At 39.9% G+C, this 26,691-nt stretch overlaps 2 protein-coding genes across 2 annotated transcripts in view; one reads left to right on the top strand and one right to left on the bottom strand.

The window, feature by feature from the left end:
• Window positions 1-11,007, bottom strand: part of rgs20.S (regulator of G-protein signaling 20 S homeolog) — a 69,564-nt gene extending 58,557 nt beyond the window's left edge. Inside the window, exon 1 of the mRNA XM_018223704.2 lies at window positions 10,683-11,007. Coding sequence (XP_018079193.1) covers window positions 10,683-10,802 — 120 coding nt within the window. The 5' untranslated portion in view covers window positions 10,803-11,007. The remainder of the gene's footprint in view (window positions 1-10,682) is intronic.
• Window positions 11,008-23,923: 12,916 nt separating this feature from the next.
• The window catches only part of atp6v1h.S (ATPase, H+ transporting, lysosomal 50/57kDa, V1 subunit H S homeolog), a 44,163-nt gene continuing 41,395 nt past the window's right edge, over window positions 23,924-26,691 (top strand). Inside the window, exons 1-2 of the mRNA XM_018223703.2 lie at window positions 23,924-24,081; window positions 26,584-26,655. The gene's annotated coding sequence lies outside the window, so the exon portion shown is untranslated. The remainder of the gene's footprint in view (window positions 24,082-26,583; window positions 26,656-26,691) is intronic.

The raw sequence follows: 26,691 nt of genomic DNA, 5'->3' as shown, positions 1-26,691 counted from the left end.
GAAGATCATTAGGCAAAGACACAGAGTATAGTGTCAGGACTCGAACTTTAGTGTTTGTATTTCTGGGACCATTGGAGGATTTTAGGGCAGGGCCTGACTAGTTCTCCTTGTACATCACTTGTATTCTTTCTGTCTGATCTTTACTCTGCCAACCTTATTAGGTCCATGTATAGATCATCATGTAATTAAATTCCTGTTCCTGAGACCCCCATCTGGTTCCTAGTCCATGACCCCCAGCATTGTTCCTGCACTACTGTCCCCTCCTTGTTTCCTCGTGAGGCAACTACGGGCAACTTCGGAAAACCAAAGCGATCCGAGTGCCATCCCGCAGATGATTCACATTCTAGCCAGCAGGAAGGCATTTCAGGGAGATTAGTCACCCAAAGAAGAGGAGATTTGTTGCTGGACGACTAATCTCCCCAAAACGCTATGCGTGCCACCACCCTTATGGGTGTACCCTGGGTTAACCAGTATACAGACTCCCAACTGATTGCTTCTCTGCGTTGTAACAAAGAAGCTGTAGAAGATCATGGAACAAAAACACTATCTCTAATCCTAAACATAATTGCTAAAGTGTGTTAGACACATGAAAATGGGTAAACACCTAAGTGTAACACGTTTTAACAGTAGTACAGCTTTATTTCTAAATCCTACTTGCCAGAATGCTCACCCAGAAATCTGTAACTGTATCTTGTTAACTGTGTGTGTGTAAACTTGAAAAGACACACCTTGGCTATTCTGCAAAGGCAGCTTTTTAACTCTTAACAAAACTGAAATGCTAAATATATCAGCTAAGACAAGTACCACAGAACATTACATTCTGTACAATGTATTAATTGTCTTTCATAGACCATGACTGGGCGTGTAGACAAAATTATACTTAAAGAAAGCTAGGTTGGATGTAGTAATGGAAAATTAATTACCATGAAAATTTGCTTGCGAAAATTTGCCTGCGTAAAAAAAAATGTACGCCAGCGTTAAAAACAGACGCCGGCGTAAAAAACGGACCCCGGCGTCAAAAAAGAGACGCCGGTGCAGTTTCACAAATTTTTCGCCGTTTCGCAAATGTTGCAGGAAATTCTCAAATTTTTCGGTGAATTGAAGCGGCGCAAATTCGTCCATCACTACTGTTCTTTTCTTTTTATCTAGTTATTGGCACAAGAGTCCATTATTAGGGATGCACCGAATCCACTATTTTGGATTCGGTGGAACCCCCGAATCCTTTGCAAAAGATTCGGCCGAATACCGAACCAAATCTGAAACCTAATTTGCATATGCAAATTAGGGGTGGGAAGGGGGAAAATTTTACTTCCTTGTTTTGTGACAAAAAGTCATGAGATTTCCCTCCCCGCCCCTAATTTGCATATGCAAATTAAGATTCAGATTTGGTTCGGACTGGCAGAAGGATTCGGCCGAATCGGAATCCTGCTTAAAAAGGCCGAATACCGAAACCGAATCCAGGATTTGGTGCATCCCTAATAATTATTTTCAAATCCCAGCACCAACCAGTACCTAATTTAAATACTTTGATGCAAAGGTATTTACCTATGTTAATTACCTACTCACTTACACTGTACAGCCAGTCAGCTATTTAGTCAATGAGGCTTTATTAATTGTGATAATAGCTTAATATAATAAATGTTATTATCTGTATTTTTAGCATGGCATCTTTTTGTATTTTTTGTAAACTTGTTCCAGTGACCTCCGTTTTCACCTTTTCGTTCAAAGGGCCCAGTGCAGGTGCGGTTAATAGCCACCATCCATTCATATGCTATAGAAGACTTGAAGCACAGCACCGGTTTATGTTTGAGACTAAAAAGCCTTTATTATGCACATTTGGCAACGATCCGGGTACCGCGACGTTTCAGGCCCTGTGGCCTTTTCTCAAGTTTACCAGCTGCTACAAAGTTACTTCCTTTTAATACAGAGAAGGCAATACGCCATCTACTGGCCTTATCTTTACTTATAACTTTGTTACAATACTTCTCACTAATAAAAACAAAAAAACATTACAATCTTACAGATAATGCATTCATGCACAATGTCACAGAATATCTTGTTGTTTTACATCCTGTTTCAAATCCTTTCCATAATCCCTTCAAGAGCAGTTAGATATGTGCAAGACATAAATATTTAAAAGCACATTAAAAACAATCAGTTACGAAAAATTGCCTGAAGATCGTATTCCCTATTTAACTCATAGGGTACAAGGGTCTTGAGTTTCCTTATCCATTGAGCCTCCTTTTTTAATAATATTTTTATGCGATCACCCCTCTTCGTATTTTGGGAACATGATCCACAATTTGGTATTTGAGTTGTTGTACCCCATGGCACATTTCTGCAAAATGTGCCGCCACAGCTTGCTCCATTTTTTTAGTTCTGATTTGGGTTCCCTGATTCGCTCTCTTACAGTGCGGCTTGTCTTACCTACATAAAGTAGTCTGCAGGGACAATTAATTACATATACAGACTAAGAAGTGGCACAAGTGTAGTATCCCTGTATTTTAATTGGGATTCCTTTTTGCGGATGGTGTATTACACTGCCTTTCTGGCAGTTCTAGCAATAGTTCCACCCAGACAGGGAAAAGTGTCATGTTTTACTGGGTACAGCACACTCTGTGTTTTCTTTACACTTCCCAAATCCGATTTTACTAGCATGGATCCTATAGTTTTATTACTGGAGGTTGTTGGAAACAACCAACCCCTGGAATATCGTCTCTCAAAACTACCCAATGCTTTCTTATAATGTCAGCAATCTGATGACTCAGGATATTGTATCTCGAGACAAAGGGAATACGATCCATCTGTCTGTTATTCCGACCTTGTATCATATTTTCCCTTTCAGTTTTGTCAATTTCCCTCCACTGCCTTTCCAAAAGTCTATTCGGGTACCCTCTCTCTCTGAATTTCTCCTCCATTTCGTCTAACCTACCATCCAGCACTCTTTAGTCAGTAACAATTCGTTTTACTCTGCTGAATTGAGATTTTGGCAGTGACTTTTTCACCTGTGCCGGATGGAAGGAGTCGAAATGGAGGAGGGTGTCCCTGTCTGTGGGCTTGACATACAAATCCACAAACAAGGAACCCCCGAGTTCATTATCTTGGTGTCAAGGAAGGAAACATATTCTTGACTTACATGAGTTGTGAACTTAATGCATTGTAGTGCCGAGTTAATATCACTCACAAAATTATCAAGGGTCCAATATGGCCCCATCCATAAAGCGAATACATCATCTATAAAACGGAACCACAAAGTGCAATGCTTTCGAAACCATTTGTTGGTGTATACATACTGTTCCTCAAATCTATTCATAAATATATTCGCATAGGACGGGGCCACATCTTTTTGTATTTCTGTCTGCTCTATGTCTACACTACCTTTATTTGAGCTGCATGGTAAGTTGTGATAAATTGGCTTAAAAGACTGCTCTTTGCTGAGACAAATCCACGTGTGATCCAAATTTGCTGTCTTTCCTACTAGTAGAACAGAATGGAACAAAGTGTAATCTGTCTGAACTTAGTCTTCTTATATACCCAGTTGTCTAGACTAAAGGTCTTAGTGACATGGAAGAGCACAGCAAGCTAGAATCAATTTGTGAAACGGTGAAAAATGTACGAAACGGTTTTGTCTTGTTGCGTGTCATTTTGGTAGCAAACTACATTAGAGTCTATGTGGAAAATGTAATAAAATTCACAAAGAGCAACATTTTTTGAATAAAAATTCGAATGTCGCAATATAATATTCTTCATTAAGTTTTTATTGCATTTGCAAATCTTAATTGAACATTGCAAACCTTTAACACCTGCTCTGCTTCGTTAATTATTTTGTCTGCGAATGTTCACAAACGATACAATTCTCAATCACTATTTTACTGTCGTGTAAGGGGCAAAGTGTTCGCGGAGGCACCATTTTAATATTTATTCACATTGTGGATGAATTGTGAATGATTTTTGAGCTAGCGACCAATATTACATTCCCCTCTATGGGTGTTTTTTCCTTGGCACCTTGTTTCTGCTTTGGGGTTACCAATAAAAATTGTGAAGGCAAAATCACATGCATATTTCACTGCTACACACCCCTACATTGTTAGAGGACCTCCTATCCACTAGGCTCCTGTAACGCTAACTTGGGCTATTTACACCAATGGGGTTAATCACCAGCTAGTATACTAGAGCATGTGTTACACTAGACTCTAACACTTAAGGCAGGGCCTTTGCAAAGTGAAAGAAATGAAGGTGTGGTGTAGTGCAACTACAACTCCCACAGGCTACTGTGCTTTAACCATTAAAGAAATGGGCTTCAGAAGGCAGTCAAACAGAATAAACTTTTATTTGTCAGAGACAAATGATCCACAGGTTACTTACATCAGTACAGAGGCTACTCCCTGCTACACCTCCTTGAAACCTGCTCTTTCTATCTTCCCTCGCTGTCTTACTCTCCTAGAGAGTCTATAACAATTATATTCCTGCCACTCACTAGCCTCATTCTCGGGGTCCCTGCTCCCCAACTTATCTCTCTAGAGGTACTGGTTCCTCTAGAGCACATGGCTTTTCTGGGCCTTGCTGTACCCCAGGCTCCCCTGGGCACACCCAGCTGGATCAGCATCCAAAGAGGAAGATCCACCCCTTTTCACCCACTATCCCAAAGTGTTACAGGATGTGGTCACAGCGCCTCCTGGCCAATAATATAACTATGCAAATTACATCTAGCTACATGGGCATCTGCCCAGCAACTAGGGAGATCAGGAAATGCAAGAGAATTTAAAGCCATGGGGGCATATTAAACCCTACACTCCCATGTTGCCAATTTCTTTAAAACATGTCTCTGATTTTTGTACATTCTTGCTATTAGCAGTGCAAAAACTGCTAACATCATGAAATCTTAAATAAAGATCATAAGAGCAAATATGCAAATATATTTACCCCTTAATACTCTGCCCAGCTACCAAAAATAACGCTTTAAATCACTTACTTATACAGTCTTTGACAAATGACCTATGTTTGCAGAGGCATTGTTAAACCTTTATTTTTTCCACTTATGTAAGTGAGCCCTGTTATACCCACAATTCAGTGGGAGTGCAATGAAAAGTTGACATTAGTTGAGCATACTTAGACATTTCCCTTCATGTAAAAGTTTGCAAAACCACAAGATGTATTTAATTTAATGGGGAGGTGAAATTGCACTGCAGTTAAAGAGGTGGTTCGTCTTTAAGCTAAATTTTAGTATGTTATAAAATGGATAATTCTAAGCAAATTTTCAAATGGCCTACATTTCCTTTTCTCCTTTTCTCTCCATTTCCATTTTCTTTTTTATAGTGAATTATTTGCCTTCTCCTTCCGACACTTTTCAGCATTTAAATGGGGATCACTGACACCCTCTACAAAAACAATGCTCTGTAAGACTATAGATGTATTGTTATTGAGACTTTTTATTAAGTATCTCTCTATTTAGAACCTTTAAAAAACCACAAATAATAAAAAATAAAAAGCAGTTGCAAATTATCTCTACATCACATTAAAAGTTGAACAAACCCTTTAAGGAATTTTTAGCTCTGCAATAGCATATACATCCACCATGCTATAATTCCTCTGCATAGAAATAAAAAGGCTGTAAATTTTGCTGAGAAAGCTAATTTATCCCTACTGGACACTGTACATATGTTTGCATTTGGGTGTAATTAAAAATAATAAACTTTTAGAGAAGGCATACAGATGCGACTGTCTGTGTCTTTTTACTATTAATACTAAGGTATTATTACTATCATATACATATACAGGAAACAATGAGCCTAGTAAAAAAAAAAAAAGTGCTGCAAATTATCAGCAAAAACTACTTCATAGAGCAGTGCTGTCCAACTTCTGTGGTACCGAGGGCTGATTTTTTTTCTGGCCTACATAGTGGAGGGCTGATAATGGAAGCCAGTGTTGACTACTCCCTGTTTTTAAACCACACCCACATTAAACCACACCCATGTTACCACAAGATCATGTCCACATTAATCATATTAAGACATACCCTTCAATCCATATACCTTCTCTTCCCCTTGGATAACACAGCACCCCCAGCACATGATTAAACACCTTAGGGCCCCCTCACAATAATTTATTTTAAAAATGCTAACAAACCCCCAGAACAAATACCAGGCTTATGTTCCACAGGCAGAGCAGGGCACACACAGGCAGAGCATGGCATACACAGGCATAGCATGGCACACACAAGTAGAGCATGGCACACACAGGCAGGGCACATACAGGCAGAGCAGGGCACACACAGGCAGCGAATGGCACACACAGGCAGAGCATGAGACACACAGGCAGAGCAGGGCACACACAGGCAGAGTAGGGCACATGCAGGCAGAGTATGGCACACAGCACACGCAGGCAGATCAGGGCACACACAGACAGAGCACAGCACATACACAAAGGCAGAGCAGAGCAGTATGTTACACACAGGCTGAGCAGGACACACACAGACAGAGTATGTCACACACAGGCAGAGCAGGGCAAAATATTCTTCTAAGAATTCAGTCTCTGAACAAAATATACAAAATGTAGCCCTTGATATCTAGTTTCCAAATTAGAGATGGTCCTGAAGCCTAGGACAGTGAGTGCCTCACCTGGACTTGACTTCTAGTCCTCTAGGTGCAGTTTTGTTCCCGTAATCTGTGAGTTTTAGGATCAATGGTTCATTCTTAGAGTTCCTTGGAATTTATTTGGTGTTAGGGGAGCAGTTGTTATAACAGTGTATGGTGGTTGCTTAGTTAGTGCTCAGTAATAAAAAAAATATATAGCTGTAATACAGTAGTTTTAACATACTATAGTATTTTGTTATTGTTTCATTAACTTAGGGAATAGTGGTATAACGTGCCTCTGCTGGCACCCTCTGAACAAAAATTTGCCTCATTCCATAACATAAGCTGTCTCCTGCATATTCACTGCCCTACTAGCACCAGTGTACTCATGCACTTAGTATTGGAAAGACAGCAAATATTCAGGACTAGAACTAGTGGTCGGCAAAAGAGGGCAGGTCTGGACTGGGAGTCAAAATAGGCCCTGACATTCCGAGTACAGAGAGGCCCAATCAGCTCCCCACCAGCCCACTAAATATTGGACTTTCTACGGCATCTTATTGCAGCCCCTCTGGCATTTGCCAGAACCTACAGATTGCCAGTCCGGGCCTAGAAGAGGCAGCAGCTTAGGATTCAACAGATAGGGGTGTGCAATCATAAAAAGCTTAATTATATACTCCATTGAGCAGGTAAGTGAGTTAGGGTGGTCTGGGGTCGCTATTGAAAAGCCAAGCTCAGAATAGAAGATATCCAGATGACACCTCAAATGGTTCGGGTCTCCTCTTCCCATGGCCACCACTCTCTGCACAATCATGGGGTCTGAAAGTTTATCCATAGGGCTAGAATGAGATTCTAAAAAATGTAAGCCATTTTTATGAAGGATGGTGGCACCATCATTAATATTGGCCTAAAGCAACACAAGCTATAAATACACCTCTACTTACAAACAGATTGTGCATTCAAGCTGGGACTGGGAGTATAATTGTATGACTTTCAAATGGTTAAAATATATTATAATATATAATAACTTTATAAAAGTTGTTGTTTTGTTTAACCCAAGCAGACATGATGCTCTGTCGTTTGTCAATACTTAGGACTGGTGTGTGACAAAAGAGGCCACTAGAAGGCCGTGGCACATGCCATTAATATTACTTAGATTATCTTTAAAGCAATTATCCAGAAATGTTCCCAGCTGAAAAGAATGTGTAAAATCAGCAAGTCAAAAATCAAAATACAAACACACATTGGTTTGCAGTTTATTGATTTATTTCAGTACCAATATCGTACTCTAGCCAAAGGACAATTTCTTGTTTATATTGGTTGGTATTTTTCATTCTAACGAGGATAATTTGTCAAAAGCTTATCTGAACAGTACAGATTGACGATTAATTGTACAGTGCCATAACAAAACTCCTGTCAAACTCTAATCTCTGAGCCAGTCAGATAAGCCACGTGTGAGATTCCAGAAAACGAAATCCTGACACATTTCAGGCATTTTTGTAAATTGGGTTAAATGTAAGAAAATATCAATGTCTGGTTTTCTTTTCATGTAAAATAAAGAGATACAGTGCCATCGTGTTCTGCCAAAATATAGCATTCTAATAGACAGACAAGTACAGTTACCAGAAGCCCCAAGTTATGGCCTTATAGAGTTTCTTTAACAATAAACAAACACATTTATGGCCCTCATAATGAACTACTACAAAACCCAGTTCTACAGCCTCACTACAGAAAAGGTGCCTTCAAGCATGCTGAAAACTCTACTTAATGCTTTGCAATGTATGTTAAGCATGATGTTGACAATCGGCAGTCTTATTATTATGTTTTATTTAACTGTTTTGTTTTAATTACTATACAGTTGATTGTCTGGCTAATGGGATCAGTGGACCAGCATCCAGAAAGTATAGATTAGGGAGTTATAGATTTTATATGTATAGAACAGAAAAAGTTTATTTTAATGTGAACTAATAAAAAGAAATACATAATATTTATGAGTAGTCTTTATATTCTGCATTTTGAGTCTTGTTTAATATTGAGACAGAGCATCCAATGGCCGAGCTGTCATGGTAAGTAGTACAATGCTTGACTGACTTTACAGGACAACAATTGGTCAGCAAATGTAACATAAAAATTGGGGACTGGAACATCTGTGGGAAAGAGACTTCTGTTTTATCTCTGTTAATAGTTAGAGCTACTAAATGGTATATTAAGGGACAATGACTCTAATTTCCTGGGGATGGCACCCACCCCATCTGGTCCCTGGTGAGGCTTCATCTGGAGTATGCAGTGCAGTTTTGGGCTCTAGTGCTAAAGAGGAATATAAATGAGCTGGAGAGAGTGCAGAGACGTGCAACTAAACTGGTTAGAGGTGTGGAAGACTTAAATTATGAGGGTAGACTGTCAAGGTTGGGGTTGTTTTCTCTGGAAAAAAGGCGCTTGCGAGTGGACATGATTACACTTTACAAGTACATTAGAGGATATTATAGACAAATAGCAGGGGACCTTTTTACCCATAAAGTGGATCACCGTACCAGAGGCCACCCCTTTAGACTAAAAGTATGAACTTTCATTTGAAGCAACGTAGGGGGTTCTTCACAGTCAGGACAGTGAGGTTGTGGAATGCACTGCCGGGTGATGTTGTGATGGCTGATTCAGTTAATGCCTTTAAGAATGGCTTGGATGATTTTTTGGACAGACATAATATCAAAGGCTATTGTGATACTAAACTCTATAGTTAGTGTAGATATGGATATATATAATTCATGTTAAGGTATGGAGGGGTGTGTGTATAGATGCGGGGTTTCATTTGGAGGAGTTGAACTTGATGGTCTTTTTTCAACCCGATTTAACTATGTAACTAACTATGCATAAATTCATCACGTCTTTGGCATGAAAATTCATATATTTAAAGGGGCTGAGCCCAAAATCATTGCCCGTTGTTAGGTCTAATCTGATTAGTTCTTGGGTGCGATTTGTCTGTGATTTCCCTGGTTTTTGATCCCTGCCTGCCTGACTATTCTTGAACTCTGCAATAGTGACCCTTGCCTGCCTGACTATTCTTGAACGGTGCCTGTACCGACCTCCGCCTGCCTGACATTACTTGAACCTCACCAGTACCGACCTTTGCCTGTCTGACCTTGCTTGATCTCTGCCTGTACTGACCGACCTGTAAACGTGGAGCGCTCACCTTACTGATACACACTTCTTGTAGTGTCAGGTGCTGAACTGGAGGACCCACTCCTGTTACTGGGTCATAATAGCATGTAGAAAGGAACCAGAAGCACACTGTGTTTAAGTTGCAAAAGTGCACCAAAAATTTATTAAGCCCACATCATACAATTAGGCAATGTTTCGGGCCCACCTGGCCCTTTATCAAGCTTGATAAAGGGCCAGGTGGGCCCGAAACGTTGCCTAATTGTATGATGTGGGCTTAATAAATTTTTGGTGCACTTTTGCAACTTAAACACAGTGTACTGACCGACCTGTCTGACCACGCTATATTGCCTACTCCTTGAGAAGATGGGGTTGCCTTCTGTCCTAAAACTTGCATTACCAACATGCCTCTTTGCTTGTACAGAACTCTTTGCCTTGCTCCTCTCATATTAAGACCTGGCGGCATATATAATGATATAATGAATCCTTATTTGAAACAAAACCAGCCTACTGGGTCTATTTAATATTTACATGATTTTCTAGTGGACATAAGGTATGGAGATCCAAATTACAGAAAGATCCGAAAACCCCAGGTCCCGAGCATTCTGGATGACGGGTCCCATACTTGTACACAGTTCTGAACAAAATACACACATTTGGCATACAGAAAGAGAGTGGATTAATCAAATCATTAATGTACATTAAATTGATAGCATATTTCAGAACTATATATTGCAGTTAGAAAGACTAAACAGACCTAAATGTAAAGCAAATAAATACATGGAATAAATAATTAACATTTCCTATCAAAATAGGGAGTGACTAGACAAAACTTTATCACCGACAAAGATAATATTATATTATATTCTTACCATTATCACATAGCAATTTCCCAGTTCTGGGTGTTGCTTTAAAGTATAAAAATATCATAAAGAAGAAAAATGGCAACATGATTTTTACCTTAAAAAACAGGAGGATCCCCTTTCTTTCTCCTTTGTATCCATATTTCTGAGTTTTTTCCAAATGGAAGCTATCAGCATATCTCCGTGTTCGAAGGGGAAGCAGCAGCTGCCTCCACATTGGTGCTATATAGCTTGGAAGGCACAAGGCCTTACTTCAGTAAAATCCAGATCGTTTGTCCTCTTTTCCTTTGGCCAGGATGTTAAAATACAGTTTAGACATCAAGGACCACTGTAACAGGTTCTCCTTCTGTTAATTAATTATTGCCAGGAGGGATGTTCACATGTTGCCAGTTCTTTTGTTTCCGTGTTTACAGACATAATGAAGGTATAAGGGATTATCTTCCTGTGCCTTACTTACCCTGTGAGCATTAGTAAAGTGTTCCGGCTTACAGATTAAGCTATCACATTGAATGCTCTGGTCTAGCATGGCTGAATAGTCTTAGGGGCAAATAAATGAGAATGTAACCAAGGAAATTAATTCATAAGACATAGAATTTCTGTGTTATTTTCTACTTCAAATATTCCTTTCCTACAGGTATCTCAATAAAGTAAAGCAGTGTTATCTTTAACGGCTTTCCGGTAAGCAGATGGCTGAGTCCCCAATTTAATCTTCTCAGTCTTTTGCAAAATAACATTTTAACTGAATTAGCTGAGGATTGGGCTGTGGGTAGAAATCATTAACAGGCTGCATGAAATGGGAGTTAGTTATTTTCGCCTCTATACAATATGAAATAATTGTTTTTTAAATTATTTCATTTCCACTATTTATTTTTGGGCATACAGCAGCATTTGTAGTATGCACATTATTGAGAAAAAAGTTTTGTTTTCTTTTATCAGATTTATTATCTAGAATGCTCGGGTTCTCCTAGTTAGGGGCCCCATGTCTAAAATCTACTAATAAATGTACTGAAACATAAATTTAAAAATATGCTTTTATAGTTAGCAGAGGGACAGTGCCCTCCCCCACATATGGATAGGATTCATACAAATATTTGACTTGAAAAATGCAGTAACTTAAAAACTAAATACGCATCTCCCAAACCCCAGTTTAAATCATAATAATATATAATTAGGAATCAGGAATATTTTTACTTTGCCTTTACCATAAACATCTTAATTAATTTATTCAAACTATACCAGTAAACTGCTGCCTGGCTACTGTGATTTATTAGACCAAATCATACTTCGCAGGTGTAACATTGGGGCCTCTCTGACATAACCGATCATACAAATTTTCAGTGTCACGTGACAGACTTCACTACTGCAGTATAACTGGCACAATAGTGCTGCTACATTTACTGGCAGTAAATGTACCTCACTGCAGTGCCAGCATCTTAAAGGAGAACTAAACCTTAACTAAAGGAGTAGGCTAGAAATGTTGTACACATTGTAACATCGCACTTCGGGGTCTCCTTGAAGAATTGCACACTTGCAGATTAAGCATAAAAAGTAACAATCTTTATTATAACATTCAATTTACAAACAGTAGCGTCTGAGGTCTAACTTCGGCTCTTTTTCACCATTCCCGCCACTCGATCACTATATGTTTCTGACATTGTATTATTCATAAAATCCGTAACACACACCACCTATTAGTATTTGCAAATATGTCCCGAGCGCTAGTTTCTTAGTAATTATTTATATATAACTGCCAAACCACCAGCTGCATACATCCAGCGCTACTCCAGGGTTTCAAAATTGTTAAATCAATCAATGTGGTCCGACTCTAATATTGAAAGGGGTGTTAAAGCCTGTGTCACCCTTAAAAACTTTTGGTCCGGGTGCCTGCTGCCCCGGACCCCTTGCTTAAGTTCCGAGGCCGGTTTAATCTGCTCGTACTCCCCACACAGGATATGTATAATTCATAATGTAGTATAGTATAATGCGAGTCTTACACCTTCCATGTTGTGTCCCCTAAGACATTAATGAACAAGTTAAATAAAAGTGGAGCCAATACAGAGTCACGAGGGACCCCACTAAGAACCTTACTCCAAGTTGAGAAGGTACCATTAACAACCACCCTCTGTACCCAATCCTGTAGCCAGTTTCCTATCCATGTGCAAATTACTTAATTAAAGGAACAGTAACACCAAAAAATGTAGGGTTTTAAAAGAACGACAATTAAATAGTGTTTCCCTGTACTAGTAAAACTGGTGTATTTGCTTCGGAAACTCTACAATAGTTTATATAAACAAGCTGCTGTGTAGCCATGGGGGCAACCATTCAAAGCTTAAATGGGAGAAAAGGCACAGGGTACACACCAGATAACAGATAAATTCTGAAGTATACAATGGGATTCTTCAGAACTTATCTGTTATAAACTGTGTATCATTACTTAAATGGCTGCCCCCATGGCTACACAGCAACTTGTTTATATAAACTATAGTAGTCTTTCTGAAGCAAACACACACATCTTACCATTGCAGGGCAACAGTAAATTATATTGCCATTCCTTTAAAACACTTTAATTTTGTTGGTGTTACTGTTCCTTTAAGCTCAATAGACCTTAGTTTAGAAAGCAGTCGCCTGTGGGGCACTATATCAAACCCTTGGGTAAAATTAAAATAGATCATGCCTACTGCTCCCCCTCTGTCCAGCCTCTTAAAGGAGAAGGAAACCCCCTGTGCGCAAAACCCCTCCCCCTCCCCTGTGTTGCACCCCCTCCCTCCTCCCCCCTGGCCTACCTGTCCCCCCGGGCAAAAGCCCCTAACTTTTTACTCACCCCTGTCACTTTGTGACATTCGGCGCATGCGCAGTACATCCGTACCTGAAAATGCTCCTACTGCACATGCGCCAGAAGACGCCGGTCAAAGCAGGAAGAAGACCGCGTGGGAGAAGATGGCGCCTGTGAACTCCCTGGACAGGACCTGCGCAGAGGGGTGAGTAAAAATTTAGGGGCATTTGCCCGGGGGGACAGGTAGGCCAGTGGGGAGGAGGGGCAACACAGAGGAGGGGGGAGGGGTTTTGCGCCCAGGGGGTTTCCTTCTCCTATAATTACCTCATCATAAAAAGAAATCCAATTTGTCTAATATGACCTATCCTTCATAAAGCCATGCTGATTGCTGCTCATAATACCATTCACTAGGACAAAAATTTGAATCTGATCCCTTAACAAGCCTTCAAATAATTTTCCCAACACAGATGTCAAATTTACAGGCCTATAATTGCCAGGCTGAGATCGTAATCCCTTTTTAAATATTGGAAGGACATCAGCTTTTCTCCAATCCATAGGCACCATACCAGATGAAAAGCAAATCTGAGAAAATCAGAAATAGATGTTGGTCTAAAACCCAGGCGTGTGCATACTAATTGTGCTAGTAATTGTGTTTTAAAACCTTCGCAGCACTATAGTTAAACAAATATGCTGCATTTCCATTTACCTGATAAACTTTTATTTAACACAAAACACATTTCAGGTTGCTTCTTTAAGCTATTTCAATGCATTGTGCTGCCAGACTGAAACAGAAAAATGAAAAGTGCATTAGATGGGCAGTCTAATGTAAACAGGTAAAACAGAAGACACTTGCAATTCACCCAGAACAGCTTTTTCATAATATGTGAACAATAAATCAAGTGTAGCATATTTTAACAAAATGTTAACACAGCTTACAAAGAGAATAGCGCATTACATCACACTAATATAGTTGCCATGGCAGATTCGTTTATGCTTTTCAGAGCAGCTTTGACGACTTCTTATACAGGCATAGGATGCAAGGCTGTGATCTCAAGATCTGTAGTTAGTTTTAGAAGGCATATTGTATATATACAGTCAAACCCTGATTTTACACACTCCTGTTCTATATTTTACAATTTTTGTTGCTTTTTATGACAGTTCCTACGGCTGCTGTTTTTCCATCTCAATGTAACTGAATGTGTCTCAGTGAGACATGGGTTTTTACTATTGAGTATTGTTCTTAGATCTACCAGGCAGCTGTTATCTTGTGTTGGGAGCTGCTATCTGGTTACCTTCCCTTTGTTCTTTTGTTTGGCTGCTGGGGGGGAGGGAGGGGGGTGATATCACTCCAACTTGCAGTACAGCAGTAAAGAGTGATTGAAGTTTATCAGAGCACAAGTCACATGACTTGGGGCAGCTGGGAAATTGTCAAAATGTCTAGCCCCATATCAGATTTCAAAATTGAATATAAAAAAATCTGTTTGCTCTTATGAGAAATGGATTTCAGTGCAGAATTCTGCTGGAGCAGCACTATTAACTGGTTCATTTTGAAAAATAATTTTTTCCCATGACAGTATCCCTTTAAATAAATTTTCTTGGTCTTATGAGGCTCAGACTGCATTTAAAGATCTTAAAAGACAATTAACTTCATATCCTATTTAATTCATCCAGTTGCCTCTCTTCCATTTATTGTTGAGGAGGATTCAAAATTGCCATTGGAGCAATTCTTTCTCCGAGAATTGGTTCTCGTGCTCTTCTTCATCCAGTGGCCTTTTTCTCCAAGAAATTTTCCTCTTCTGAAAGAAATGATGACATGGGTGGCCGAGAACTCTTAGCAATCAAATGTGCTTTTGACGAATGGTGTCATTTTCTGGAAGGAGCTTGTGTTCTGATCATAAAGAACTGGAATATTTCTAAATATCTGCTAAAAGGCCTGGTTCCAGGCAAGCAAGTTGGCCTTTATTCATTTCCAGATTTAATTTTCACGTAACCTTCAGGCCTCTTTCTCGTATGTTTGAGCAATCTGAAAACAGGCCTGGACTGGGAGTCAAAATAGGTTCTGCCATTCCAAGTACACAGAGGCCCAAACATCCCCCTACCAGCCCACTATATGGTAACTTTCTATGGAACCATACAGCAGCCCCTGTGGCATTTGCCAGAACCCACAGATTGCCAGTCCGGGCCTGTCTGAAAATATGTGGAACCGGATGGAACAATTCTTCTCATTCTGGACTATTAACAAAGGTTAAAAATGCTTCCAGATATACCCAACTTAAAGATACAATTTCCTAAGATGGGCTTCTTTATCAAGACAGGATCTTTGTTCCAGAGTCCATCTGTATTCCGTTTTTGAAAGTTATTATTATGTTCTGGCCAGTCTTTCTGGGATCTCTAAAACTTTTGGCCCAAACTTTCTCAGGATTGTGCATCCTTCGTGAAGTCATGTGAGGTCTGTGCTATGAATGAATAGCATCCATAAGACCACAGCACACTGACAATACGATTCCGTTTTGCTTTATGTTTTTTTTAGCTCATTTTAAGTAGACAAAAAAGGGGCAACCTTTTTTGTCTACTAAAAATGAGCTAATAAACACACAAAGCAAAACGGATTCGTATTGTCAGTGTGCTGCGGTCTTATGGATGCTATATACTGTATGACTTCAACCCATGGCAGAGTGGGTAATTGACTGCTAAGCACCTGGTCCGAAGGGATAAGACACAGAAGTTGAGCACTTCACTATAGTGTGTGCTAGGAATAAAGACTTTAATAGTCATCCTGTTGAGACCACTTCCAATGAATCAATGTCCATGGATTTTATTGTGGACTTATTTGTATCCTTTGGATTTAACACCATATGTTCCTTCTGCTTCTGCTGACACTTTCATCAAAGAGATTTTCCATCTTCATGGTTTGTCTAGGGAAATAAGTTCTGACCGAGGAACACAATATACCTCTAAGTTCTAGAAGTCTCTTTGTCATGGATTAAATGTTGACTTTGTTAAATGTTATTCATACCCAGACTAATGGCCAAACAGAGAGAATTAATCAGAGTTTAGAACAATATTTAAGATTTTTTCTACTCATTTGCAATATAATTGGAGCACAATTTTACCTTTAGCAGAATTTTTCTTACAACAATTTGTTTCATTCTACTACCAAGCAAAGTCCTTTTTTCTCCAGTTGCGGTTTTCATCATACCACTCTACCAGATTTTCCTAGAGAGATTCATGTATATGCAGTCACTGATATACTTTCCTTTCCAAAATGTAATTTTAAGTTATTTCAGCAGATCGTTCAGCAAGCTCAGCTCAGGCTGATGTAGATGTAGCAAAGACCCACATTTTGCTGTTGGCAATTCAGTACGGTTTACCACTTGGCACATCAAATTTGACCAAAGGTTTTGGAGTCCATTTCCTATTGTTAGGAAGATCAATCCTGTTATTTTCCAGCTCAAGCTTCCTCTAAGTCTCAAGATACATCCAGTAAAAACCTGTGTTCCCCAACACCTTTCCAGGTTGGGTTCCTTCTCCTCCTAAATCTATAGTAATTTTTGGCTCTGAAGAGTTTGAGGTTCAAGCCATTTTGGACTCTAGGATTGTTAGGGGTCATCGGAAAAATCTTATTATCTTAAAAGGTTTTCCTCCAGGAGCGAACTCTTGGGAACCTGCTTCTGACATCCATGCCCCTCATTTGGTTTTCACATATCCCTTCCTGAGAAACCTGGAGCCATTATGCGATCCTCTACGCAGGTCCAATTACCTCCGGGCATCAAGGTGCATATGCCTCATGACGTTATTGCATCTCTACAACACATGTGCAGTCACTTTAAATAGATGCCGAAATGGCAAGATCGTTGAGAGGTGATCTCTCAGCCTCTCAGATTTGGCTGGTGGGAAATTACTTTCTGTGCCTGTACTTGTAACTGTGCCTGTAAATCTTCAGTAAAGCTATACTAGACCATGTATTTCAACAATCTTATTAATAACTAAGGAATATTCGTGAAAATGTACTTATTCAAAAAATGCTATACATTTCCCATCATGTTTGAAGTGCACAGCTGGGTAAAAAATGTTGAATAAAATCTGTTTGATAAACTCAGGTGTATCTCTACAAAAAAGCAGAGCCATTAAGAAAAGAAAAACACACCAAAAGCAATAAAGGGACATAAAAATAAGCAGTAGAAAGGTCTGTTGTCGTCCCAGGAAATGTATTTTGATTCAAATTCTGACATTCTGTACATGAAAAGAAAAATAAACAGAAACAGCAGATGCAACTTCGGAAAATATTTATCATCAGGTACTTTCAGCTATAAGCTGCAGATGGGGTCTCAGAAATAGGCTGCTATGCCTTTTAACTTTAGACTAATCAGCAGGATTTCATTGGTATCAAACAGTCATCACTGCCAGTAATTTCATCATTTTAGCTCTTGGGGGTAGAATCCACCAAAAAAAAACAACAGGTTGAACAATATTCCTTCTCTTTTGAATAATTCAGAACTGTGTGTGAAGTTAAATACATTTTTATTGTCTAAAATGTTCTATATATCAATGCTATTTAAAATGAATAACAAAACACTACTTGGGGTGACAACACAAAGGGAGCTTTACTGCCCATAGAAAATCTCCTCTCCGTTGGGTGACAAAGCATCTAAACACCTCTGTAATGGCATTACTGTACATTACTGCAGGTAAAACATACTAATTGTATAATCTAAAGCAACTCCGGAAGATTACATGATTTTACATATAAATTACATGGTTTTAGCACACTCACAGTAGTTACTAGTTAGATAAGCCAGCTAGCTCCACCGAGGAGAAATAGTGTGGAGGTAGGATAACCGTCCCAAGTGTAGGGCCTATCAACTGGAAAGAGTTTCATGCAATTTCGAATCACAAAGTGGCCTCTACTGGAGAGGGTCCATTTCAGTAAAGGTGTCTCTCTGCTGTTGACAATACCTCTTGCAAGCTATGTCTCTTATGCGTAACGGTGCTTGATATTCTGTACTTGCTTAACTGCTTTATATCACCCATATAATAGTGCCTCACCTTTGTACTCAAGGAAATACCTTTGCTGGTGTAATCCTACTGATGGTTAAGAATCAATGGCACCTATATTTGATAGTTATAGTTCAGCTTCTATCACCCTAAATTCAACACAGTTTCCAGGAGAGAGAGAGGCTAAACAGCAAGTTCAGCAGGTCAGGAGGAATTTTATTAGTAACCCTCCCCCTTCTACCCCTCACAGAACCAAAGGGGTTCGCAAAGTCAGGAGAAGAAATGGCTGCAAAGGCTGTATGCAACAGAAGAAAGCTTCTGGGCTAAATATAAGGGGGAAAGAGTGTCAGTTTTAGCATTCTTGGTTCCAGAAGAAAGGGGAAAGTAAAGTTTGATAAACAGCAGTGATGGGCTCGAAACTTTGCTGTGAATTTTGCCCTGCTAATGAGAATAAAGGCTTTTTAAGGAAACTATGGAGTGCTGCCCAAAGTCTTTTTTCATTTTCATCAATTTGGGTGAACAGAGCAGTGTGATTGCTGATAATGATGCCAAGTATATTCGTCTGGCGAGACAGTGCAAAACCTCTCTTGCGCTGAGCTTTTTCTCTACGGAATTTTCTTCTTCACCGTTTAGTTGATTGCTGATGTATCTGCGAATTGTCATTTTGCTGAATTTTCACTTAATAACCCGCTTCACTCTTTAGTAAATTTGTCCCAAAGTGTCATGTTTACATATATATAAGAGGAGAAATGATTTGTGTTTACATTGTTTTGTTTGATTGAGTTATATAACAAAGTATTTAAGTTTATTTGCTCTCGGAATGCAACATTTCTGTCATGCTTTATGGCTAAAGGAAAACTATACCTCCCAATGTTTAAAAAATGGAAAGAAGGACAAAAAGTTGTGGCGTTTGACACATTTTTGACCACACCCACTTTATGACCACACCTCTTAATTACATGTCCATTTTACAAAATTAGGCAGGTTATGAAAATTTGCACATATTTCTGTCAATTATAGTGCAATGTCTTATGTATTATAACAGTTTTGCTACTGAAAGTGAATTTCCCTTTAAGCTGTGAGTCTCAGTTCTCCCAAGAGACCTGCTTATCTTAAATAGTTACAAATTGGCCTTAAGACCAATACCACCAAGTCAGTGCTGCTCCTGGTGGATAAGCAAGGGGAGGGTGAGAACCTTACTGACTGCCCTTTGGAAGTTGCTGACTCGATTACATATCTGGGCATTCAGGTTGCACTACCCATGTCGCAGTTTATTGAGCTTAACGTGGACCCTCTGGTCCAATGGACCCAACTTAAACTTAGGCAATGGGAGTCCCTCCCGATAGGTCCTGCGGGGAGAATTCAACTTATTAAAATGTTCATTTTGCGAAATGGTTGTATGTATTGTGGCACGCTCCGGTCCTTCTTCCCAAAAAAGTGTTTAAGAGAGTACACAGCCTCTGCGGTACGTTTATTTGGGGAACCTCTAGGCCCAGGCTGCGACTAACTACCCTAATGCGGCCCAGGGATTGCGGGGGTATGGCACTGCCAGACTTGTATATCTATTATGTAGCCTCCCAACTTACACATATCTTACCTATGATACACCAGGACCTATCTCCCCCGCTTCATCACCTATGGTCAACGGTATTGCAGCACCCTACTACAGTCTGGCCCATGGTACTGATTAGGAAGCCACGGAAGGCCCGTTCACCACTACTGGAGCTTCAGGGTACCATGCTGAATTTGGCACATAGGATGGTGAATCATGTGGCCTACCTCCCGCAGACCCCTATATGGCATAATGCGGTATTCCCTGCACTTGCCTTGGTAAGCCCCCCTAGAATTTGGCTGGAACTTAATATAAATACCCTAGAAGACATTTGGGCTGATGACCAAGTTATACCTATGCCACGCTTGATGGAGGAAAGGGATCTCCCTAGCACACAATGGCTGACTCACCATAGGCTAAATGTATTTTTGACTAGGCAGTTTCAGGACAAGGGTATTGTGGTTGCAAATTCCCCAATAGTCGATGCACTCTTGGACACTAATCATAAAAAGAGAATATCTACATTATATAAACAGCTAAGCAAACCAGTATATGTTGACACAGACCTCAAGGCGAGGGATGCTAGGGAGGCTGACCTGGGTACCATACATGATGATCAATGGGAGTGGGTGCTGACAACCCCCAAGATAGTGGCACACTCGTATAAGCATTCGTTATTGCAATTGTATTTAATACATAGAGCATATTATACTGTACATCGTTTGTTTGTCATGAACCTATCCCCGACTCCCAACTGCATAAGGTGTAAAGTGAATGTTGCTACGTTACTACACACGCTGTGGGACTGCCCTAAAGTCCAGCCGTACTGGGTCAGTATAACTACTTGGTTGTCAACTAAAATACCTGGCTGGGGTAGGGGTGATGCACGGAATTGTCTACTTTCCATTGACTTGGGGGATTCTTTGGACACTAGTACTCTGCACTTTGTTACGAAAGCCTTGTTCCAGGCCAGGAGGCTTATCACACTGCATTGGAAAGACCCTTTACCCCCGACACACTTAGAATGGATAAAAGCTATGGATGGTTTAGCCAAACTGGAACGCACCATTCTGGACAAAAGGGGTCAACTATTGAAATATATAGTTCTTTGGCGGCATTGGACTGGTCTGGGTTGGGAGGGCAATGAACCTGATGTTTAGGCTGATCTATGCTGTTATGTTAAGCGTATTCCGGAGTGGTACTGGATTACATTGTTACTTTGAAATGTATTGGGGTGTGCGTACTTTTGAGCAAACAATTTGTGTCTGCGACCTTGACAGTCTATTTTCTCTGTTATCATATGCGATTGTTCAATAAAGCTTCTTTGAGTAAAAAATAGTTACAAATGAGCAGGTTTTTAGTGTTTTGGGCTCTATGCCAAAAAGACTCTTCTTTTAATTAGGTTTCAGAAACGTTGTATATTTTTCTGATGTCAGTGCAGGAGATCAAAGAAAAATGGGACTGCGGGCCAAGTTACCAGAGCCAAACACAAGACTGAGCAGAACTTAGTTTTATTACAGCGTTTCTCTTAACATGTGCTCTCCTATGTGGGCATGTCCATATTCACCATATTACTTCCTATTACATCAGTAGCTAGTCCAGTGCTGCTGCTACAGGTGCTCATATAATCTAATTTACTATACGTGCATGCTGGATTACATCTGCATGGGTGAGACTTTGTCAACATCAGTAGTAGCAAACAAACATAACCTCACAAAACAGTGGCTGTAGGCAAAAAATGTGCAAGGGAAAGATTTACTATATGTATATGCCAATGTACAGCATATTCATATTTACAGATAATAAAAAACTGTATACATTCTAAACAAATTAGCAAACAAACCAAATATGTGTTTGTATTGGTTTTGCAGGCTGCCATCTTTCTGGACATTCTTTAGTTTATTGTTCTACTATTTACAAAATATGTAGCAGAAGTACACTGTTTTCTCTCATTATAGGTGAGACAAGGATGTTTATGAAATGTGTTACTGGTCTGGAACTGATGGAGCTCATTATAACTGCAGCAACTCCACCTCACTACTTACTGACAGGTCAAGCAGCTTTGACATTGGTACTGGTATGGAACCTGTTATACAGAATGCTCAGGACCCAGGGTTATTAATGTCACTGACCATAACTTCATATTCATAACTTCATATTTTAATAGATTATAAAACAACACACTGCTTGACTGTGGTAACAACTGGGGAACTAGAAATTAGGGTTGCCACCTTTTCACCCAGTGCAATCTGGACAAGGGGCAGGGCCAGGATGTCAGGGACAGGGCTATGATGCAGCGACCGACGATTGGACGGTCGCCGAGTCAATCATAGGAAATCCTGCCTGGTTTTCCTAATTTGTAAAACCGGGCAGGCAGGTTTGACCCAGGCAGCCCTTCAAAAAACCGGGCTGTCCAAGTCAAAACCGGGAAGGTGGCAACCCTACTAGAGATGCGTATGTGGACTTAAAGGGGCAGGTTACCTTAAAGCTGATGTTTAATACATTATGTAGTAATGATTGAAACTGCCAGGGGCGGATTAATGCTTAGGCTACCCTAGGCTATAGCCTACTAGCCCATTAGTGGTAGGGGCCCATGGGTTTTTAATATTTTTTTCTTTCAATTTTGTTTAAAAAAAATTCACCGGGGTCCGGGGCCCCCCCTCCAGGCTTGCTGACTGGGACTCTGGGAGACAAGATACTGATGCCATGATGAAGATGTGCGGCAGCGTCACAGGCTCACAGCATCTCTCTGCGTCACAGTGTGCAAGTGCAACAAATCTGTAGACTCGCTGGGCTGACTATATGAATGTGGAAGGGCAGGTGCTCACCATTGACGACATTGGTGTGCGACGACGAAAACCCGCTGCTACTTAAGTGGGTTGAGCGCGGCGCACTCTCGCGCACACTCGGTCAGACGCAGGCAGAGCAGACACGCAGTCACTGTCACCACCATCGTCACTCCTCTGAGTCTTGCCTTTTTTTTTTTTTTTACCAAGAAGCTGCTGCCTATTACTGGCTGCACTGTGCTGGAATTTGTCTCAGTCCCAGGCAGTTAGCCTAGCTAGAAAACAAGGCACAAGAACGGGCCACGGGGCCAGCCAGAGTGGGGGTCGCAATACCCAGGTCGAGGGTCCTGCAGGCTGCAGCAGTTAGTGCCAGTGGGCACCGGGCAGAGCAGGGTGCAGGGGGGAACCCGGCCGGCCCAGAAACAGCTCTAGAGGCACAGCCAGCCTGCGCCTGAAACAGTCTCTGTCTGTGAAGTAATTTTTGCTGTACTGCACTGCAGCCAGAGAAAATGTGCAGCATGCAGACAATAATTTTTGTAGCCTGCAGACAGTGAAATAATTTCTGCAGAGTGAAATCATTTTTGTGGCCTGCAGACAATGAAATAATTTCTGCAGACAATGAAATCATTTTTGTAGAAATCTCTAGAGTCTCCGACTGCTCTACAGGGAAACAAACAAAGCTGCTTGAGTTCTGCATGGCTGGGAAGTAAGGCGGGGGCTCCCCCTGCTGTTCATAAGTATGATTGTTTCCCTGCTCAGCAGTTAGGGACCGTCTGACAATTCCTATCCACAGCAGTAAATGAAGGGAGAATTTCACTGCATACAGTCAGGTTTTTTATAAAAACGGTACACATTTTTTTAATTGAAGTATATTGGAGATAGGTTTCTTTTTCATTAAAGAAAGTAAAAAAAGGATTTTATTTTATTGCATCTACATGCCCTTTAAGGTGAAGTTGCCTTGATGTGAATAGAGCAACCAATACAAAGTCAAGATTCTAGACTAAAGGAGTAAATAAAGGCATCAGGTATAAATACAAATAAAAAAACTATTTATCAGCATGAAACAAAAATGTATTTTGTTCAGGTAAGGTCCTAAATACTACCAATAACTCAACTTCCTCTGTGCGACAGGATCCAGGCAGAAGGCAGAAGTGAAAGGATTGTGTAATACTCCTTTTCCCAGTCCTCACGCGAGATGAAGTGACGTTCGCTGTCACAAGTTCCAAGCCAGCTTGTTCCGGGTTTGTAAGTCACATGATCACACTGCCATCACATGACTCCGCTTTTACCCAGTCCGCTGTCCAGCAGCAGCTTAGAGAGGTCACATACGGGAGTGTCGGGAGCTCCGGTTGAGCGGGGCAGGCCTTGAAACCGGGCTCCGGAAACGCGGGTGAGTCCTTTATTATTGTCCCCCGTTGCATTTGGGAGTAAAGTTGCGGCCTGTCCTTTGGTACAAGTTTATTTATTGACTAATTGTCACTAGATATTTGCACTTTCATTCCATGCAGCAATAAACTAAAGGCTTTCGCTTGCTATAATGTCATTTTGGTTATGACCAGATAACAAAGCAACAGTAATCCATATTAAAGCTGGAAACAGGACATTGCAGGGACTGTAATGATCACTTATCACTGTTAGATAGTAAGCTCTGTTGAGCAGGACCCTCTGTATCTCCTGTGTATTGCTCAGTATTTTTATGTCATCTGTAGGTTTGCTGGATACACCCATGTGTTCCACAGCACTGCAGAAAATGTAGGGGCATATATATATATATATATATACACACACATATACTGGTGCACTCACAACCACCGCATCAGCTGCCTGGGTGCTGGTCAAAATAATCACATCCAAAATGCCAAAAACAGACCGCACTCCAAGGGGCAGCCCGAGTTGCGGCGCCGAAACGTGGAAATAAAAAATAGATTTTTTACACTATAAAAGTCCTTGGAGTGCATCTCTTTTTGGCTATATATATATATATATATATATATATATATATATATATATATATATATATATATATATATATATATATATATATTTTAAATAATGCTTAAAAAATGGGGTCACATTCTTAAATTACATTATGCTGAATTTGAATATTAGAGCTATAAAGGCACTACCAACTGTGCCCTTTAAGGTGTTGCTAAACTGCAAATCTAATGACTTTCTTCAGGGAGGGCAACAGTGCCTAAAAGTGAGTCCATGTCTACCAGCAGATCTGATCCCATTAGCCTTGTTCAAAAAATGCTTCATTACGTCACCCATCGACGTACTTCCCATTATTTAATCTTAATATTCAGTTATATAATTTAATCTTTAGTATTTAAAGGGCATGTAAAGGCAAATGAATAAAATCCCATTTTTATTTTCTTTAACGAAAAAGAAACCTATTTCCAATATACATTAATTAAAAAATGTGTACTGTTTTTATAAGAAACCTGACTTATGCAGTGAAATTCTCCCTTCATTTACTGCTGTGGATAGGAATTGTCAGATGGTCCTTAACTGCTGAGCAGGGAAACAATCATACTTATGAACAGCAGGGGGAGCCCCGCCTAACTTCCCAGCCATGCAGAACTCAAGCAGCTTTGTTTATGATGATCCCTAAGCAGCTCAGACCACACTGAGCATGTGCACAGTCTTAGTCTTGCAAAGATGTTTAACAAAGTCACAAGATGGTGACCCCCTGTAGCCAACTTTGAAAGCATAAATTATTTGTTTGATTAGGCTTGTGGTGCAGTAAGTTCATGTTTATATCTAGTATACAAAATACAGCATTTCTAGCCTTATTCTATTTGAGACTTTACATGTCCTTTAAACCAGTGTCTTTAGAAGTGCTTTTTGTGCCTTTATAGCCTAATTTAATAAGGCAGTGTAAAACCTAACAGGATAACCTTACTCTAAGTAAATGCAACATCATTAATATCAGGACACTCTTGTGTTTAGGAGCGTACTTCAGTAGTGTTCAGTATTGAAATACAGATAGTATTGTATTTTTTCTGTAACACTTTGTAGATTTTAAGTGTGTCATGTATTTAATGCCCTTTGAACTTAAAGTTGTAGTTCAACTTTAAATCAAGTTTTGGTATGATGTAGAGCATGATACTCTGAGTCAGTTTGCAACGGGTCTTCATTTTGTATGTTATTTGAATTATTTAGCTTTCTGTTCGGCAGATTTCCAGTTTGAAGTTTTATCAGATATCTGGTTGCTAGGGTACAGTTTACCTTAGCAATCAGGCAGTGGTGTGAATAAAGGACTTGAAGAAGACTAGGCCAGGGGCTAAATAGAAATATAAGTATCTAAGTGACCACTTTCTGGAAAGACTATATAAAATAAAAAAAAATGAAGACCAATAGAAAAGTTGCTAAGAACAGGCTTTTTTATAGCATACTAAAAGTTCATTGAAAGGTGAACCACCTTTTTAATGGCTGTCATTTAAATTGACAGGGCTCTTTGTTTTTGTAACCTGCCCTGTGCAGAGCACTAGTAAGTGTAGGTCTTGTGCTCTAAAATAGAGTGCAGTACACTGCTTTGAACCCTGTAGGTTATTACGCAGAAAATAGTTATGCATTAAGAACTAATGGGTGTGATATTGCACGTCGTAGTGCTTTAGCACTTGCATCCTGTGCTTTCATAAATGCACCCCAACGTGTGCTGAGCAGATACAAACCTGTTTTTTTCCCTATTTAAATGCTCAAATCATATTTTAATTATAGACTTTTAGTGCTTTTTAGTCAGTAGATCTATACACATTTAGTATCTTTATAAAATACTGATGCCGAAATGTTAAACAAAGACTTTGCACCAAACCAATCATGCTTATCTTTATGCACAATATAGGATACATAGTCCAGTATCTGAATTATGTTCTTTATTCTATTACAGAATACACAGATTTACTTCTACTGCTTGTCTTCCTGACGTTAACCAGCGAGTTCTGCTTATTACCTGCTGAAGGTAAGGCTAAATACTAGTGAGAACTCGGTACAGTGT

Source organism: Xenopus laevis, chromosome 6S (genome assembly GCF_017654675.1).
Source record: "Xenopus laevis strain J_2021 chromosome 6S, Xenopus_laevis_v10.1, whole genome shotgun sequence".
Taxonomy (NCBI): Eukaryota; Metazoa; Chordata; class Amphibia; order Anura; family Pipidae; genus Xenopus; species Xenopus laevis.
Note: the sequence above shows the minus strand (reverse complement) of the source record. Positions and strands in the feature narration are given on the sequence as shown.